This window comes from Mandrillus leucophaeus, unplaced genomic scaffold (genome assembly GCF_000951045.1).
Source record: "Mandrillus leucophaeus isolate KB7577 unplaced genomic scaffold, Mleu.le_1.0 Scaffold519, whole genome shotgun sequence".
Classification (NCBI taxonomy): Eukaryota; Metazoa; Chordata; class Mammalia; order Primates; family Cercopithecidae; genus Mandrillus; species Mandrillus leucophaeus.
In genome coordinates, this window is record NW_012105575.1 from 1555052 (window position 1) to 1574273 (window position 19222).

General features: G+C 35.9%; 1 protein-coding gene across 3 annotated transcripts in view; it reads left to right on the forward strand.

Moving 5' to 3' along the window:
- ROBO1 (roundabout, axon guidance receptor, homolog 1 (Drosophila)) overlaps positions 1-19222 on the forward strand; it is a 1186609-nt gene that overhangs the window by 817557 nt on the left and 349830 nt on the right. For all 3 annotated transcript variants that reach the window (XM_011996534.1, XM_011996535.1, XM_011996536.1), the window contains one exon: positions 16284-16610. In XM_011996534.1, coding sequence (XP_011851924.1) covers positions 16284-16610 — 327 coding nt within the window. The remainder of the gene's footprint in view (positions 1-16283; positions 16611-19222) is intronic.

Here is a 19222-nt window from a genome sequence, read left to right on the forward strand (position 1 = left end):
TTCTAAGACTGTTGTGTTTATTATATCTTCATTCACACCCAGAGAAATTTGCATTCCACTTTCAAGAATTCACAGGCACTTTGAAGCACATCCTGAACCGGCAAAGAACTTCTCTTCCTTCGTGTCTTTTACAGAAAGTTTTTCTGCTAACTTTGTGTGCATGGGAGTTAGAAGAACCGGATCCTGGTTCTAGTGACAGGGATTATTTGTTGTCAACTTTGATCAAGTATTTTCACTCTAGTGATTACTTTTCCTTTGTTTGGAAAATGTGAGGGTTGACAAATTTATCTGTTCTTATTCCAGCTTTAACATGCTGTATTAACCTCGTTTTATGGATGAAGAAACTGACCCAGTAACTGAGGGTAGAGAGGTAAAAAAAAAAAAAAAAAAAAAACCTGGGCCTAGAAGAAAAGCCCAAGTAATGTGACTGTGAATCTACTGCCTTCTGTCCTCCCAACTGCCACATACAACAAAAGTATGTTTTGTAGTTTTCTTAGATTTAAATTAAATTTGAGGACTTAAAAAAATTTCTGAGTCTGTGCAGTACATTCTTGTACAAGGTGAATTCTTATACCATTGCACTATTTTACATTATAGTTCAGTGGTTCAGTGTCCACATTCTGGAACAGACTGTAGGAGTCTGAATATTAGTTCCACTTGTTAGTGTCTGTGAAATTTGGAATGAGGTATTTCATTTCTGTGCCTCAGTTGTCTCATCTACAAATTAGGGATAATAATAGTGCCCACTTCAGAATGTTGTGGGTATTATGAGAATTAATACAACTGCTAAAATTGGAACATAAGTACGTTTTAGCTGTTGTTCTAACCTGACATTCAAGACAAATGAGATAATTATTTAAAAATCTTGCTTGTGTGCTTTTGAGGTGTTTTGAGAAAACTCCATTTGTTCTTACTATTCTTAAACACATCAATGTAGCTAACTGTGCAAAACGAAGACTTAAGTATTCTGTGGATTATACAAGGTAGCAGTGTCATCTTGACTATCTCCTATGCATCTTACGTTCCATAAAAATTTTGATTCTTTTCTCCCTGACTTTTCAAATTTTTTTTTGTATGAAAAATTTACAATTGTAATTTGGTAGGGCTTTTGCATACTTTTGGGTGTCAGATTTGTGAAGAGGGATAAACATCTAAGTTTGAAGGTCACGAAAGTATTGCCAGTATATGTATAGTGGTAATAATTCAGAGAGAGGGAATTTTCTATAAATTGCAGTTAAAATAGTGTTTTGTACATTGTGGTTCAAAACTATTATGACGGAAAATGGGAACTCTGAAAAGTGGCATAAATAAGATTCCATTTGACTATGCATACAGTGTATTGCAATGATGAGGGTGATGCAAAACAGAAAACACTAAAAGAACAGATCTGCTTACAGTTTGCCAAGTAAAAAGTCTATGAAGGGAAAAACCAGTAAAAACACTTAATTCCTTAAGTATTTTCTGCACCCTGTGCCATTTTGTGTGTATGTGGTTTTTTTTTTTTTTTTTCTTGAGACAGTCTCGGTTCGTTGCCCAGGTTGGAGTGCAGTGGCGCAATCTCGGCTCACTGCAACCTCCACCTCCTGAGTTCAAGTGATTCTCCTGCCTCAGCCTCCCGAGTAACTGAGACTACAGGCACCCGCCACAATACCCAGCTAACCTTTTGTACTTTTAGTGGAGACGGGGTTTCATCATGTTAGCCAAGATGGTCTCGATCTCCTGACCTCGTGATTTGCCTGCCTCGGCCTCCCAAAGTGCTGGGATTACAGGTGTGAGCCACCGTGCCCGGACCCATTATGTATTCCTTTAACTTGTCTTCTTCCATTGTGTTTTTAGTCAGGTAAATATAAAATAATTGTTTTAAGTTTATATATAATATATAAAATATGTAATAGATATTATAAATACATATTACTATATAATATATTAATATATTATAAAATATATATTGCTATATATTAACACTATATTATAAAAGTATATTGCTATATTATATATTAATATTACTACTATTTGCATTGGTAGATATTTGCAGATTTTCATTTTTAATAGCGCTGTATTTCTGATTAGATAAGTTTTTTAAAAAATTAAGTTTAGATTTAATTTTCTATTTTCTTTAGAGATGGGATTTTGCTGTGTCACCCAGGCTGCAGTGCAGCCACTAGTCACGGGTGTGATCTTAGCTTCATTACAGCCTTAAATTTCTGGCCTCAAGTAATCCTCCCACCTCAGCCTCCCGAGTAGCTGGGATGCAGGCCCCGCTATTTCCCGGCTCGATTAGATAATTTTTGCTGCAGAGGGAGCTGGCTGTTTTTTCGATCTTACAGTTTAACCCTGCCACCCTCCCCCGCTCCCCAAAAGCATGTACTTTTGACTAATAGTCCTTGATTGTACCTTTTCCACCTCCAAGCTAACCCCAGTTGTGAATCAGGTGAGAATGATCAAGGAATTACCATTGCTGAAATATTGTGCTGTCTGTGTATTAAACACTGGATACTCTATTGTCACATCTTGCTATATTGCTTTTCATGGTATCGTTGTGAAGCTTTTAGGTGGCATATAGCCCTTGTTGATCACATAGTGGGTGAATTTACAAAACTTTTAGCAAATCTATGATATAGCTCTGTATTGAACTTTTGTGGATCTGTTCTTTCTTCCCTTGTCTACTATACTTATATCACAGGCCCATAAATGCTATAAATTTTGGGCTTCTATCTACAATCGATAGGGCTCTGTATAGAATAGTTAGTCAGTAAATATTTGTTGAGTTGAAATAATTTTACTTCCATGCATTGTTTTAGATTATTTTCTTCTCGGGTCTCTGCCATTTAACAATTATTATTCCTGTGGGTTTCAAATTAACATAAAAAACAAGTAGAGAATTTACGATAGTTTTCCTCTTTGCGTTGGATTTATTTCTGTATTTTCACAGTGGGTAGACTGTTCTACTCTTGTAATAAAACTACAGTTTATCAAATATGATAGTCATGTGACAGTCCCTTTCTTTCACACATATTGCCTTTCAGTAAACTTCTTTTTTTTAATTTGGTTAATAAGTCAGCCAAGAACTTCTGATACTTTTCCTTTACCACCGACCCCCCCACCCCCCGACCGTGATGTTTATTTGCTGTAGTTTAGGATGTAATGCATTCTTTGTTTTAAAACAGTTTACATCATAGGACAATTTGAATATGCTTGTTGGTACTAGTTACTATGATTACTTTTTTTGGATGGGATATTTGCTCTTTCAGTCTGTTCCACTTGACTTAAGAAGAAAGGGGGCCGGTACTGTGCTCATGCCTGTAATCCCACCGCTGTGGGAAGCTGAGGCAGGAGGATGGCTTGAGCTCCGGAGTTCGAGACACATCTGGCAACATGTAAAATCTCTACTAAAAATAAACAAAATGAGCTGGGTGTGGTGGTGTGGTGGCGTACACCTAGCTGGGTGCGGTGGTGTACGCCTGTGGTCCCAGGTGGGAGGATTGCTTGAGCCTGGGAGGTTGAGGCTGCAGAGAGCCAGGGTCACACCACTGCACTCCAACCTGGGCGAAGACCTGAACTCAAGGGGAAAAAAAAAAAGAAGACGACGACGACGAAAGGGTGACCAAGCATCCTGGTTTACCAGGGACTGATTGAGGTAAACTTTAACTATAAAACTGGAGTGATCCTGGTTAAACTGGGATGAATTGGTCAACCTAGGAGAAGGTTCCTGTATTTAAAAGAATTGGTTAATCTTACTAAGTCATCAATAAACTTGAAATACGTGCATTTTTTAATATATTGTTTTATTTGAAAGTTGTGTTCAGAAGAAGAAATATTCCTGTTTTCAAACTGAGGGTACTTATTGGAAGGCATTTCTCAGAAGTTGGTCCTAAAATGATGAGATATATCTAATTCTCGAACATATCAATATTTGGAATTGTTAGCCTAATGGATAAATAAGAATTATAACTTGAATATCTCTCCAACTACAGTTTAAAGTTATTTTGAGAATTAACAAATGTTTGAATGTTTTATTTCAAAGCTCTTTAAGGAATAAGATTCCCAAACTTTAGGGTACATTAGAAATCACCTTGCATGCCTGTAAAGACCAGTGACTAGTCTTTGTACCCAGAGATTATGATTGAATAGGTAAGAAAAGAGTTATCTATATTTTAAACCTCACTCTAGGTTTCTCCAAAGCAGATGTTTATGCATATATGTAGTAAACAAAATACTTATTTCAAAAGAAAAATCCTCTTATTTTTTAAAAGACTGTATTATATATTGTCTTAACATTAATGACAAAGTAAATTTATATATTAAAAAAAACAAGAACCTTATGCTCACCTCTCTCTATCTCAGTTGTAGTTTCTGTGCTAGTAGAAAGCTGGAGCAAAACCCATTATATTGAGATATATCAGTTATTACCAGTTATTACAGGCTGAGTAGGAAGAAAGTATATTTTGATAATGTAATTGGGTTTAATTTATTGTTATTGAAGGATCTCACACATGCTTAAAAATAATCAAATGTGAAGTGAAAAATAATTTAAAGTTTAAATAAGTGATTTTCCCTGGGCAGCGTAGACCAGGAATTAGCTTGTAATGGCATGGAAGATAAGTAAGATAATTAGGTCTATTTGCCTCCTAAAGAGAAGCGGCAATTGATACCTGTTAATCGGTTTAAATCCATATCCAGTCTTTTAACTCCTGGGGATCACACAGGGCATGACTGAGCAGCTATGCGCCTCAGGGTTTGTGGTCTCTATTCATGTAATCTCACTCAGGCTTTTCGCATTTCCAGGAAAGCTTATTTTTGTCAGAGGCATTTGCTCCCACTCATTCTAACCGTGCTGCGTGCAGTTCTGCATACACAACTTTCGCATTTGCTCACTGGTTGTTTATGGACCCCTATGTTAAAAAGTTTTCTAAGAGGTATATAAGTGCATATGCACTGTTTAAGTGCATATAGTGTCACTTGTCATTTGTATTAACTTTGCATCTTTAATAACTAGAAGAAAAGAGAGAGAGAGACAGGTACTACTTACTGTTTTTTTTTGTTTTGTTTTGTTTTGTTTAAGGTTTTTTTGCATTCTTGTATCACCAGTACCTAGCACAGACCTGGTGCAGCATGGACGTTTAGTACATATACTTTGGGTAAATAAATGAACGCAAAAGAGTTAACAAAGGTTCAGTTTTATTTTCTCCATACTTTCCCAAAAAACGTTTGTTGGTTTTTGGAACTTCTAAAATAAAATATTTTATTATGAATATAACACCAGAAGATCATGGATTATTTAGAAACGACACACGCTTATAGAGAAGGAAACAGAAACTATACGTTTCTCAACAGCCTCTAAGAAATAATGTTAAGATTCTTCTCAGACCTTTCTTCTATGTCTCTTTTTCTGTCTCTCTTTTCCTCAATCTGTCTTTTAAGCTAGAATTGTACAACTTACACCTCTGTTAGTTCTCGTATTTATACCACACGTGATACTGTGTTCCGGTTTCAGATGTCAGTGTCCTCAGAATTAATTTTAAGGCGAGCTTCCAGCTATGAATGGGCCAAGAGCCTTGTATCGCCGATTGCTTACAGGAAGGCTGTGTCTTCAGGGCTCCCTTCCCTTGTGGATTTCTGCTTCCCATAAGCAGAATTAAGCCTATTCCTTATTTTCTCTTCGGCTCAGAGGTACACTGACTGCTCCACGAATGATGCTTGTCTATACCACTAGGTATAAATACCTATGGGATCACGTAACGTTTTCTTCTTCCATTATTATTGATTATTCATTCAACAGATGTTTATTGAGTACCTGCCACATGCTAGGTGCTGTTCCAGGCAATGGGGATGTGGAAATATTTCAGTTATGGTTAATTGTTTAGTTAAACACAAGTATTTCAACAAAACTTGTTTTTATGGCTTTCTTCCTTCAAAATTAAGAATTAAACCACTCTCAAAATAGTTACTAAAGTAATAGATTTCCCTTTCAAAGTTGCATTAAAATACAAAATCATAAATGCATGTAGACATATTATCAATAATAAAATGTTTTTAGAATTAGGAAAATTTGGGGGATTCTAATGTTTTTGCATTAAAAGTTGTGTATATGTTAGGCTGTATACATGTTAATAATTTTTAAAATATTTTATTTCTGGCTTATTTTGTCTATTAGATCAACTAGACATTTCTTTTGGAATGATGAATTATTTACTTACCCCTTTAGAAAATAAAGATTACTAATTACTCATTTAAATATTTACTGAAGTATGTACCACGAGATGCTGTTTAAGTATGTATGATTACTTAAAATTTAGATTTTAAGTTAACATTTGGAATACCTTTCAGATTTCTATATCTTGTGTGCTAAATGATTAGAAGCTGCTTCTCAGTATCTTGTTAGGGTGCCCTTAGAATCTGCAAGAGCTAAAGCCAAGATACAATGAGAAAGAGATGAGGAAGATATCAGGAGAGGAAGAATGCAGTTAGTTTGCTAATGTGTAAAAGGTTTTCTTCAGAAATTCTTACTCATGTCAGAAGTACTGACTGAGTTTTTAAAATGAGTGAAGTTGACAGCATTCCTATAGGGATTTCTCGGTAATCCTTTAAAAGGTTATTTTAAGTATTTTGTTTTCTAAAAGTGTAATTGTTTTTAGACAGTTAGCCTTAAAATTGCAATCCCATATGCTATCTTGCAGACATTAGTAACCCACCTAGAATCAAGGGTTATTGAAGTATAACACAAGTGTTATTGCCTAATTCAAAAAGTTGAAAGCTTAATTTTTAGTACTTTAATTGATTTTAGGTTGTTGACTTTTGGCAAATTATATCTATAATATACAGATTCCATGAAAATCTAATGTAACTCTTTAGACAAAGAACTCAAAAATATTACTTTAATGATCATTTTAAAAACCCTCCTATGGTTAAGGAATTTTGTTATATTCATACTTGTTTTTACATACTTTAAACGGATAGCTTAAAAACATGGTTTTACAGTGAGAACACATGGACACAAAGAGGGGAACCACAGACACTGGGGTTTACCGGAGGGTGGAGGTTGGGAGGAGGGAGAGGTTCAGAAAAAATACCTATCGGGTACCATGCTTACCAGCTTGGTGATGAAATAATATGTACACCAAACCCCCATGACACACAGTTTACCTCTGTAACAAACCTGCACATGTACCCATGAACCTAAAAGTAAAAAAAGAAAAAAAGTTTTTAGACACAAAAGTAAGATTAACTTAAGAAAAAAAATATTCTCTCCTTAGAAATTTAAATTGAGAACAAAGTAGTTTTGGTAAGCAAGGTTTATTTTATAAGTTCTAAGAGTATTTTTAAGTTGCCACTTCAATAGAGGAATCTTCTCATGTTCTGTATATTGAGGTTATTGTTGGCTCAAATATATAACCATCTGCTATTTTTATATTGTAAAGAAAGAAATGAAGCACAGATTCACGTTGATTGCAGTACCATATAATTTGTTCTAATATAAAGAAAACTCAAGATTATAATTAACTATATTTCCATAGCAATAAAAAAATCATAGGACCACCCAAATACTGTTTTTCACCATTGAAAATATTGCCCAAATTCCTTTGTCAGTGAACATTTCAAAGGTCTGATTGGTTCTAACAGCTGAAATAAGCCACTATATTATATTATGTTATATTTGTTGTATTATATTCTATTTTCAGACCTAAATGTTTTGGTCCATTAGAATGAGTATTATGGATGCACAATTACAAACAGCCTATACTCTGGCTACCCATAGTATATTTGTATTTTTAATGAAAAGGAAATGAAAAACAACATGACTATTCACTCAGTAATATTTTAAAAGCACTAGTGTGTCTTTAAAATTTTGAAAGCAATACATTTACTCAGTGGATATATTTGGAATGTGTTCCACAAGGAACAGAGATGCTTTATTATAGATGGCTTTAGTTAGTCAGTCTCTGATGCTTCTCAGTAAAACAATAAGTTGGCTGTGCTAAATGCTCTAGGTTTTTTTTTTTTTTCTTTTCTCTCCTTTGAATGATGTTTTGCTGGAATTATGCCAAAACTTGCCATGACCTGTGTACGTAGAAAATTATTTTAAGTTGAACGCTCAACTAAAACTAAAGATTTAGCTTTATTTTCAGTGCTTCATAAAAATCTAGGGAAAATAATTAATTCTTCTACAGATTACTAAGAATCCTAATGTAATTCCAGAAGAGAGTTAGGAGGAGAATCTAAAATCAAATAATGGTGCTTATGACGACTTCCAAAATACTTGATTGATGGTTCCAACTCGTGGATCAATGTAATATTATTTTGCGCATTAGAACTTATGCTAACCTATAAAGTGTAGGTATTATTTTAGCCTCATTTTACAGATGGAGAAACTAATATTCAGAGAGTTTAAGCAATTTATTCGAGTTCAAACAACTCAGAAGTTCCAGAGGCTAGATTTGAACCCAGACCATTTGAATCCCGTCTCTAGTTTTAATTACTTTCCCCCTAGATGTTATAGTAGTTTATGCCCCTCCACCCTCACGCTGTTTCTTCCTTTGATTCCAGTTTCTTCTACTATTGTCTTATCTTGTATGGCTCTTATTTTTCAGTATTATCCGTGTTAATATTTCCACCTCCCTTGGTAGACTTCAGGTTGTTAAGATCAGGGATTCTATTTCATGTTTCTTTGTGCTGCCAATGCTTAACACAATTCATACTACAGTATAGGAATAATATACAGGTGAACAACTGATGGATAGATTGCTGGATGGGAGATTGAGAGAATTTGAACTTTAACACATGCAAATATATTTGTTTGGTATTTTACAGAAAGTAAAATTCTTCAGTTTGCATGTTACTTGAGCATTTTACTAAGGGGCAAATAGGAAAAATGAACTCAGCTAGCCAGCTTCAACCTTCCAATTCCCTTCGTTACAGCTCAGGATGAAATTCTGCCTGAATTGGTTCAGTCATGACAATTCTGCAGTTACTGCCCTTCTAGCTTCTATGATGTTTGGGTCTCATGACAGAGAAGCCTCTCCTACTTAGTTGTCTATATATTATTAACAATGGGAGAGGGGAGGCAAAATTGTTTCTAAAATTTAACTTATGCTACTGCCAATCTTTTTCCTGTGTCTGGAGACACAGCCATACGATATTAGATTCTTTAGGAATAATCTTTTTCCTGTCTCTGGAGACACAGCCATACGATATTAGGTTCTTTAGGAATATTACAGAAACACCAGGCACTCCCTCTTGGAACTTCCTTTTGGTCTATTTTGGTAACCATTTTAGATGGTAAATTCTACCAGTGGCACTCAGTTCAATGTTAGGGTTATTCTAAATTTTGGCTGGAGAAGTTCTTCTCTAAATAGTGTTTTCTTAGGTAGAAGTTTATCATCAAGAGACATTAGGATAAAACAAAGTAGCTGAGGAAAATGGCATAATATAGTAATCATGTAGTTATTCTAATCCATTCCATTTTCCTTGTATTCATGTACTATATATAATTTCAGGTGAAAGTACTTAGCTTTTTTTGTAGAGTGTGGACTGTTTTTATACTTCTTATTTCAATAGTAAGCATGAGTATTTGGAAATGTGTGTAACTTAATAGAGGATATTTAAATCTACTCCGCACAGTGAGTAATTAATGGGTGCTGCCTTCTTATTTTTTACCAAATGTCTTCTTGTAGGATGAAATTCTGACAGGAAAATTACAGGATTAGTGCCCATGATAGGATTTATGTTAATAATTGGAGGCAGTTCTGCTCCTTAAAGTGTAAATGGAACTTAAATAAAAGTGTTAAGCAGCAAGGCTCTTTTAAGAATATAGGTTTAAACCTACATATAAATATATAGGTTTTTATATATTATATATATAATTGCCTTGAGGCAATTCTATACATCCCTGTCCCCACCTTAGACAGATGTTGCCAAATTGTCTATTAATATTTATGGTGTGTCTGTCAGCTACTCACTGAATTTGTTCCTCTTGTGCTTTTAGAAGTTTTATAAGAATTTTTGTGCTGCAGGATACATTAATATGATATTTGATGGAGACAGATATTTTAATCATTTTAGGTTTTCTAATTTTATACAGCAGAGTATGAAAACAGTTGGATCAAAACAAAACTACTAATAAAATAAATACTCTTTTTTCTCAGTCTCTTAAGAAACAGACCTGAAACACAAATAAAACCATAAGATAAATATTAATGTCATGCTAGAAAAAAATATAAAATCATATACATGAATAAAGAATAAAATTATATATATAATTCTTTTAATACATATGTTTATGCTTACCTCAGCAGAATAGTAACAAGAGCAGTCTCTTTAATGGTTACGTTCTGTGTTTGTGTAAAAGTGACCTCTCAGAGGGGGAAGCAGTTTACATCCAACTAGGAGTTTGGTTTCCTCATCATAAATCTCATGTGACTTTGATATATTTCCTTGAAATACTTAGCACTTACGTGTATATCTTTTTCCAGCTGTGGTTGTGTAAATATTTAGATATTTCAGTCACTCATGTTTATATTTTATCTTCCAACTGGGCAGTTGTTGAAGGAATCCTCCCCTGCCCTTTCCCTGATGCTGGTCTTGCCTGAAGTGAATTCTCAAGATTCTATCAGGATTCTTGCAGAGGGCAGTTGACAGTATCAGCGAGAGTATCATCCTTGTTCCTTTTTGAAAGCCTCACGTCATCAGTCTGTGGTTCCCCCCCCCACCCCGCCTTTGTAACTATTACGTTTACTGTGCAGAATGTGGTTGAAACCTAGAAGTTGGTTCTGCCAATTGGGATATAGATTTTGTATCTTATTACATAAAATATATACAAATTAACATAACTAGAACGTTACTAGAATGATGGTTATCAGATGTCTTATAAGAATGTGGAATTTATGATTGAAGAGAGAAAGCTTGTTATGAATAATGAGTCAAGAATATTATATGTATACTGTACGTAAATACATAATATTATAAATGTGACAGAGTGAAGGTGGACACCACTTCTAGGGCGGAAGATTGCAATCACTGATATCTGGTACTTGGAGCCTTTCGTCTGCACTCATGAGATTTACGTATGCTCTTCCATATTTGACCTGGTGTAACTCCCTTAAAGTTCTCCTTCAAGAAAGTGAGTCAGAGTTATATATATCCATGATATAGATTATATATGGTATATTATATATATAGGTTATATATATATTTATGATATAGGTTTTCAAAACCCTCAAGTATATGGGCAGAAAAAGAGTTGGAAACCAATGATATTGAATTTTAATTGTGCAAACAATTGTGTAGGAATTGAGGTTCTGAGCATATGAGAAACTGATCATGTAAGGATATTTACTGAGCAGTGTGAGCTCGTGTTTGGAGAAGATGGCACGATACATGGAAAGCTTTCTGTCTCCATGTATTCGTCACCAGGGTCTCTGCTGAATGAAGTAACTGTGAAATCGTTTGCAGATAGATATGCTGTGCATGGGGAAACACAACAGATGTCAACAGGTTTGGCCGTTTCTCGATGTTTTTATCATCTCTATTTTAAAAGTAAGCAATCAAAGTGAACACCTCCCGTGTTGGAAGCAAGCATGAACAAGGATGTTTCTCTGTGGATTTTAACTAATGAATGCAGTAGTTATGGAATAGTTTGAAAGAGCAAGGACGTTGAATCTGACTAGGGTTGAACTCCAGCACTGCCGCTTCCCAGCTGAATGACAGCTGAGGGTCTCGGTTCCTCCATATGGGCACAGATATAACAACACACACTTCATAAAGTTGTTGTTGTAATAAAGAAGATGGTGGATAATTAATAGTAGTTTTCTTTTCCTTTTCTTCCTGCTTAGACTTTATAACAAATAGTACTTCATTATACTTTTTAAATAAAGATGATGATTACCATTTATGGTTTTTATTATTGAAGTTAACCAATCACTCATAAATATCACTCAGAAATTGGAAGATCTTTTTTCTGAAGGTTATACTTTATGAGAAATGTGGGATTTCTATATTTTGTTATAACCTCCAAAGGTATTAGCTTAATAGTCAAATAATAGGGTTTTTGCTGATCCTATTCGTTCTCCTCAAATTACCACATGCTCGATAGTGTATATTTTCTCTTGAAACGTGTTTCTTAGAAGCAAAGTTCAGTCAGTGGGATATTCTGCAAAAAATAAATAAATAAATAAAAAAGAGTTCAGTGGCCAAATAAGTTGGGAAATGCTGCGTATTATACCCCTCTTTTGTACATCATAATATGCATTAGCAGACTAATCACCCTGAGAACTGCAGCTCTTCCTTGAAGCAATGCCTAGTAACAATCTGAAGAAAGAGTATTCTTAGAGCCTTTTGAGAAATTTTTCATTTAATAATATGGAAAACATTTTTATTGCTGAGATGTTTACTGAATTGTTCTGTACAAACATCATGGTAATAACTTGGTCCTGAGTTCCATTCCCAAAGCCATACTTGGTTGTGGTTTCGCTATAGGGGACGGGAAATTAGGGACAGAGCAGACCCTCAGAAACACTGCACTTTAGTGGAGCCTGGGTGACATCCAGATTCTGTAATTGGTCATTACTTCCTGTACATAATCCCTCTGGACTTAAACAAAAAACAGTTTTAGAGATGGAGTGTTACTATGTTGCTCAGGGTGAAGTGCATTGGGTATTCACAGATGTGATCATAGCACACTGCAGCCTGCAACTCATGGGCTCAAGGGATCCTTCCACCTCAGCCTGCCGAGGCGCTGGGACTACTCAGCTGGGCTTCCCCAGACAGTTTTGATCTTTCCTGTGGATTTCATCAGTGGCTCTATTCTAATTGACTTTCCAGCTGAGATTTCTTTTTCGCGGTCAAACTTAGGGACATACAATTGACAGCTTGTCAACACCGTTTGGATATTCTAGAAGTATCCCAAATTCTTCATGTCTCAGACTGGATAGAATTCTCTCCTCACCCTTCTTCCTCTTACCAAATTTCACTCTCTCATTCCTTACCTTCAGTGAGACTGCTCTTCACCCATTACAGAGACAAGAAACTTGGAAACTCACTACCCTCTGCCTCTCCTCCATCCTGTGCATTTGCATTTCCTTTTCCTCCGTACTGTCAGTGGCTAGATTCTGTTGATTTTATGAATTAATATCTTGAGATTCTTCCATCTGTTTTCCTTTCTGTCTGTTAATGGCTAGATTCTGGCTCTCGGATTTCTTTCTTTCTTTATTTTTGAGACAGTGTCTCCCTCTGTCCCTGTGCTGGAGTGCAGTGGTGCGATCTCAGCTCACTGCAGCCTCGACTTCCCAGGCCCAGGCGATCATTGCACCTGAGCTCGTGAGTTGCTGGGATTCCAGGCGTGCACCATACACCTGGCTAATTGTTTACGTTTTTTATAGAGATATGGTTTCCTTGTGTTGCCTAGGCTCGTCTTGAACTCCTGGGCTCAAGTGATCCTCCTGCCTTGACCTCCCAAAGTGCTGGAATTCCAGGCATGAGCCACCATACCTGACCCTGGTTTTCAGATTTATTGCTTGAAATGGGTTCTCACTAATTCCTTCTTAGCTCATCCTGTTAAGTCCAGTTTCATGCTGCCAATAGTGAGCTCTTTAAAACCAGCCTTTATGATACCCATCCCTTGCTTAAAATTTTTTAATGGTTTCTGGCTGCCTTCCACTGGGTTCCAAAACTGTTGCTCAGTGTACAAAGCCCAAGATGTTACTTCTTTTAGCTATTTCTTCATACTTACATTTCACCATCTCCGAAATGCACTTTATACTCAGGCCGTACTAAGCCACTTGCAGGTCCCGCAAGTGTAGCACATACTCCTGTTCCTGTGCCTCTGGGTGAAATCATCTCCTGTCTTCCCTTTCTGACTCATTCTTCAAGGCTTATCTCAAATGTAATGTGTGTGAGTTTCTTCTCTGTCTTGCTCAGGCAATCTTAGGTGCTCCTGCTTTGTATTCTCATGATAACCTATATATCCCTATTTTCTATCTGAAATGGACTTTCAGATTTTAAAATAAAAGTTCCTTTAATTAAATATCTCCTCAGCAGTCAATCCTCCTTAGCATCCACCTTTCAGAATTCCAGCCAAGGGTAAAGGCCAAGAACGTACTGTAATACTTAATCTTCTGAAGTTGTATAGCACTGACTGTTATGACTAATCTAAAATCCAATCTGAATTTCTCTTGGCTTCAACATAGCCTTAGAGAATATGAGTTTCCAAGTAATTTTTTCTTTTATATTGCTGGTTTATTTCCTCCCTTTCTAGAGCTTAGTTTCATTGAAAGAATCTATAGCATGCTGTATATATGCACTAAGCTAAAGTTATTAGCGTTTCAGATTATAAAACTATTAGCATTTCAAATTATAATTTTTGTTTCATGGTGGACATAAATAATAGATCTATTATCATTAATTCATTTCACTAAGAAAAAACATTAGTTGGAGGAGTTACAAATTAGAAACAGGTACAAGTAAGCCTCGCGTAGGCCTTACAGTCTATTAAAGGTTGAATGTATACATATTAGTTAAAACTTTTTAAAATAAAATATTTTCCTGTCTTGTCATAGAATGCATGATTCTTAAACTTCATCTCATTCTGCTTAGTTAGGTCTTGTCAGCACTTCATTCTTTTTTGTCATTTATTCAACACATGGTTTACTGAGTACTATAATGTGAACAGCACTCTGCCAAGCATAAGGGAAATACCGTGAGCAAAACCAGACCCGCAGATCTTACAGAAGGGTGGGAAAAACAGACAAATAGCATCAGACAAATAGATTTATATATTGTGATTCTTATCATTCTTACCATGGGTAGCTATGTAGTGCTATTTAGGTTTATAAAACCAACATTTAACTTTCTTGTAAAGAATAGGGAGATTAGAGATTTGAAATAAGAGTAGGTGTATTCTACCATAAGATTCTTTGAAGCCCAGACCCTGTGGCACGCATAAGTCATGTGGCAGTAGGATGTGCAAGGTATCTGTGGAGCTAAGAGAAGTCAGGCTGAGGACAGCAGAGAAAGGCATGGAACAGGAAGTGTCTAGACAGCTGGATCAGGGAATGAACATGGTAGCTCTTGTAGGTCTAGTTAAAGACTTACCTTAAGAGCAATAAGTTTATTTTAAGAGCCACTGAAGTAGAAGACAACCTACATGATATTTGCATTTCAGAGCCTTCATCTGGCTACACTGAAGTGAAACTATTTCAGAGGCTTTCCTACATCCTGGTAGAAAGGGACGGTAATTGGACTTGGGATGGTAGCTGGCTATAGAGACGAGGCTAAGCAGATTAATTTGAGAACTTTTTGGGAGGAATTTGGGAAGGACTAGGGGACAGAAAGAGAGGAAGACTGGTGTCTACTTTGCCTTATTCATGGACCTTGAAATACTAGATGAGGGCAAAGTTTGGGACTGTATTCAGTAAGGCCTTTGGCTGTCGAATTTGAGAAATCTTTGATAAATTTACGTATTTCCTCTATATAAGCAGAAATAAGATAGGAATGTTATAAAATATGAAACGTCATTCCTGTTTTTGAGATTATAATCTCATTGGAAACAATAAGGTACAGACACAGGAAATATTTAAATGACATAGACACTCAGGGCTTCATTTATTAAGTAATACGTAAGGTGCAGAATGAAGCCCCTCACTCAACATCCTTTACCATTTAATAGTATATTTAATTATTTAAACTCAGGCACTTAGCATTTCACCTCTGAAGTCGATTAAAATATAAATTATTAATAAAATTTATTAATAAAACTGGGGAAGTGTATATGCTTGTTATTATTTAGGAACATATAGAAGTCTACATAAAGGACAGTGCTATTATACATTTGAATGTAAATGTTCGTTAGTATATAGCCTATGTTTTGTTAAAGTGTTGACTGCTGTTTGTTGAAAAGGAGATTCCAGGGAACCGTGCCATTGTTTGTAATACTCGGGAAGCCATTCAGTACTTCTCTGCCACATTCCTCTGCAGAAATAGGCACATGCATGACATAGACAGGCAATGAAATGGGTTCTGAAAGGACTTGTGGATCAGGGATTTGAGGAGCAGACAGGATTTGCACAGACAGTGTGTAGGCTTGAGAAGTTTCTGAGTGGAGACTCAAAAGGATTCAGGAATTGGAAGGTGTAGTCAAGGCAGACACCAGAAATATTGTTAGTAAATAGGGTAGGAAGGGTAGGCCAGTGTTACACAGTGTTTAAACAGTAATGGTTAAGCCGATGCTTTTGAAATGAGCAATTAACTGTTTTCAAGTGATATTTGAAGATATTTTGTCAATTCTTCTGCAGGCTCCCGTCTTCGTCAGGAAGATTTTCCACCTCGCATTGTTGAACACCCTTCAGACCTGATTGTCTCAAAAGGAGAACCTGCAACTTTGAACTGCAAAGCCGAAGGCCGTCCCACACCCACTATTGAATGGTATAAAGGGGGAGAGAGAGTGGAGACAGACAAAGATGACCCTCGCTCACACCGAATGTTGCTGCCAAGTGGATCTTTATTTTTCTTACGTATAGTACATGGACGGAAAAGTAGACCTGATGAAGGGGTCTATGTCTGTGTAGCAAGGAATTACCTTGGAGAGGCCGTGAGCCACAATGCATCGCTGGAAGTAGCCAGTAAGTAAACTGGGCTTTCTGTGTTTGGCAGGGGGTTGGCAGAATGGCCTCATTTGTTTGATCATGGCAATGAAAAGTCGAATTTGTATCCTAGGCCTTACCTGAGGATAATCTCTAGCTTTATATATGAATACAATCTACTATTTGAGTTTTCTGTGTTTCTCATCCTAACTTGTTATTCAAGCTAAATTGGGATTTACACAGCGTTGATTAATGATTTGACTTTTGATTGGGAGTGATTTTCTGTTGGAAAATTTTATTAAAATTGTTCTACCCCCTCCTTTGTTACTTTTAAATATATTGAATAGGGGACCATGTGTTGCCTGTAGTTCAGCTACTTGAGACACTGAGGCAAGTGAATTGCTTGGGCCCAGGAGTTCTGGGCTGTACTGCACCCTGCCCACTGGGTGTCCAAACTGAGTTTGGCATTGGTATGGTGACCTCCTGAGAATGGGGAACCACCAGGTTGGCCTAAGGAGGGATGAACAGGATCAGGTCAGAAATGGAACAGATCAAAACTCCCATGCGGATCAGTAGTGGGATCATGGCTGTGAATAGCCAAAAAATACACACACGCACGCGCGCGCACACACACACGCACGCACGCATGCATATGCACACACACACGCAGACGCACACGCGTGCACACACATGCATTTATACATATCTACATATGAGAATTTGTCTATAAATAAGATACCGTGGGATTTAAAAATTTGTCTTCATTAAGAAAAATACTTTCAACTGGCAGTTTAAGTTAGGGTTTTAACCATTTCTAATTCTTAGAAATACATTTCTATTAAAACTATATCAAAAAAGTATGAGTATATGCCTTATATTTTATTTTCTTGGCCACTGTGGAGTGCCTTTGGAAGGAAACAGGTGTATGTTATCCTCAAGTAGTTGGTGGTTCAGTTTATTTACACTAGCACCAAATACAGTTTATTTGAAATTACCCTCAAGAAGGATTTATTGACTAACCATTAAACTGTTGTGTCTATAGGGCTAGATTTGTACTGCAGTTGAATAAGAATTGGGCTTCTTTTATTTTCTATCTACATTCAAGGAGTAGCCGAAATGATTTCATTCCCTTGAAAGGATCCTGCTGTATATAATATGACAAAAATTGAGCATTGCATAGGGATTGGAGAGACAAAGGAAATTTAGATAAAATTCACTTTATTTATAATTTTCTATAAAACTATATACATAACTATGTATATATTTGTATATGATGTTTTTCCAAGATAATTGATATGTTCAAAATTTTAATTATATAAAAAAGTTTATGTTCGAGATTTTAATTATATAATTAGTTTTCATAGTCTCCAAAGTTGTCTTCAATATTCAAGTATAACTTAAGTATAAAATGATGCATGTATATAATTATGAAGTTATAAATGTGGAAAGGAATTTAGAGACAGATTATTCCAACTCGATCGTGTTACTAACGTGAAATCAGCCCCGGAGAATGTGAATGACTTGATCGCCCTCCCAGAGCCTCGTGTTACCTCAGACAGAATTGCCAAAAGCGTCTGATATGGGCGTAAAATATAATTAGATACAATAAAAAGTAAAGCAGCCATTTACAACTATGTTAAAACTAGCTATTCATTTTAAAAATATGTCCTTGAAGTTCTCCAATCCAGTTTATATTTGCCTATTCACAGTTAACTAACAATGAACTTACGGCCTTTCTCTTAGTGTCTTGATTCTCAGTAAAGGTCTGGGAACTAAATTAGTGAGGTGAATGACAGCTATCATCATCACAGAAGGCTAGTTTTTTGTTTGTTTGTTTGTTTTTTAAGTCCAACTTGAAATGTAGCCCATGCAGAATAAGTTTAAATGTTTGACCTATTTATAAAAGAACGTGTAGTCCTACCTCAGTATTCATGTGGATTGGTTATAGGACTGCTGTATATACAAATACCCATGGATGCTCAAGTTCTTTATATATGACATAGTATTTACACATAACCTATGCACACCCTCCCCCCTATACTTACAAATATGTTTGGATTACGTTCAATAGGTCTTACAGTAATTGTTGCTGTACTGTATTGTCTAGGGGATAATCGCAAGGGTAAAAAAGCCATACATATTCAGTATAGATGCTATCATTTCTTTTCCCCTAATATTTTCCATCTGTGATTGGTTGATTCCACAGTTGCAGAGCCCATGGATATAGAGGACCAACTGCATATTTTGATAAAGTCGTATTTCAGAGTTATGGTGTTAGTATCTTTGTAACTTTTGACACATTTGTATTTAAGAATAATTATTCTCTGTGGAGATAAACTAAGTTATCTGAAAACTAATTTAGAGAATTAAGAAGGTGATATAGATGACCTAACCCAGCTCCTATTTTGGTGGATAAGAAACTACAGAGGGTAAAATAGTGATTGTTCTCTGGAATCATAATTGCTTATAAGTGAGTTATTTACCAACTTTGATGTTTTCAAATATCGAAAATCACTTTTTTTCTGTATTATTTCCTACTCTGCTTGTGTTTTTATCATTGTCAGAAATTTTTAAAAAGTTACAGACTTGAATAAAAGGACTAAATGCTTACTTTCTAGAGCTTCGTTTCCAAACACCTTTAGTTTTACCGC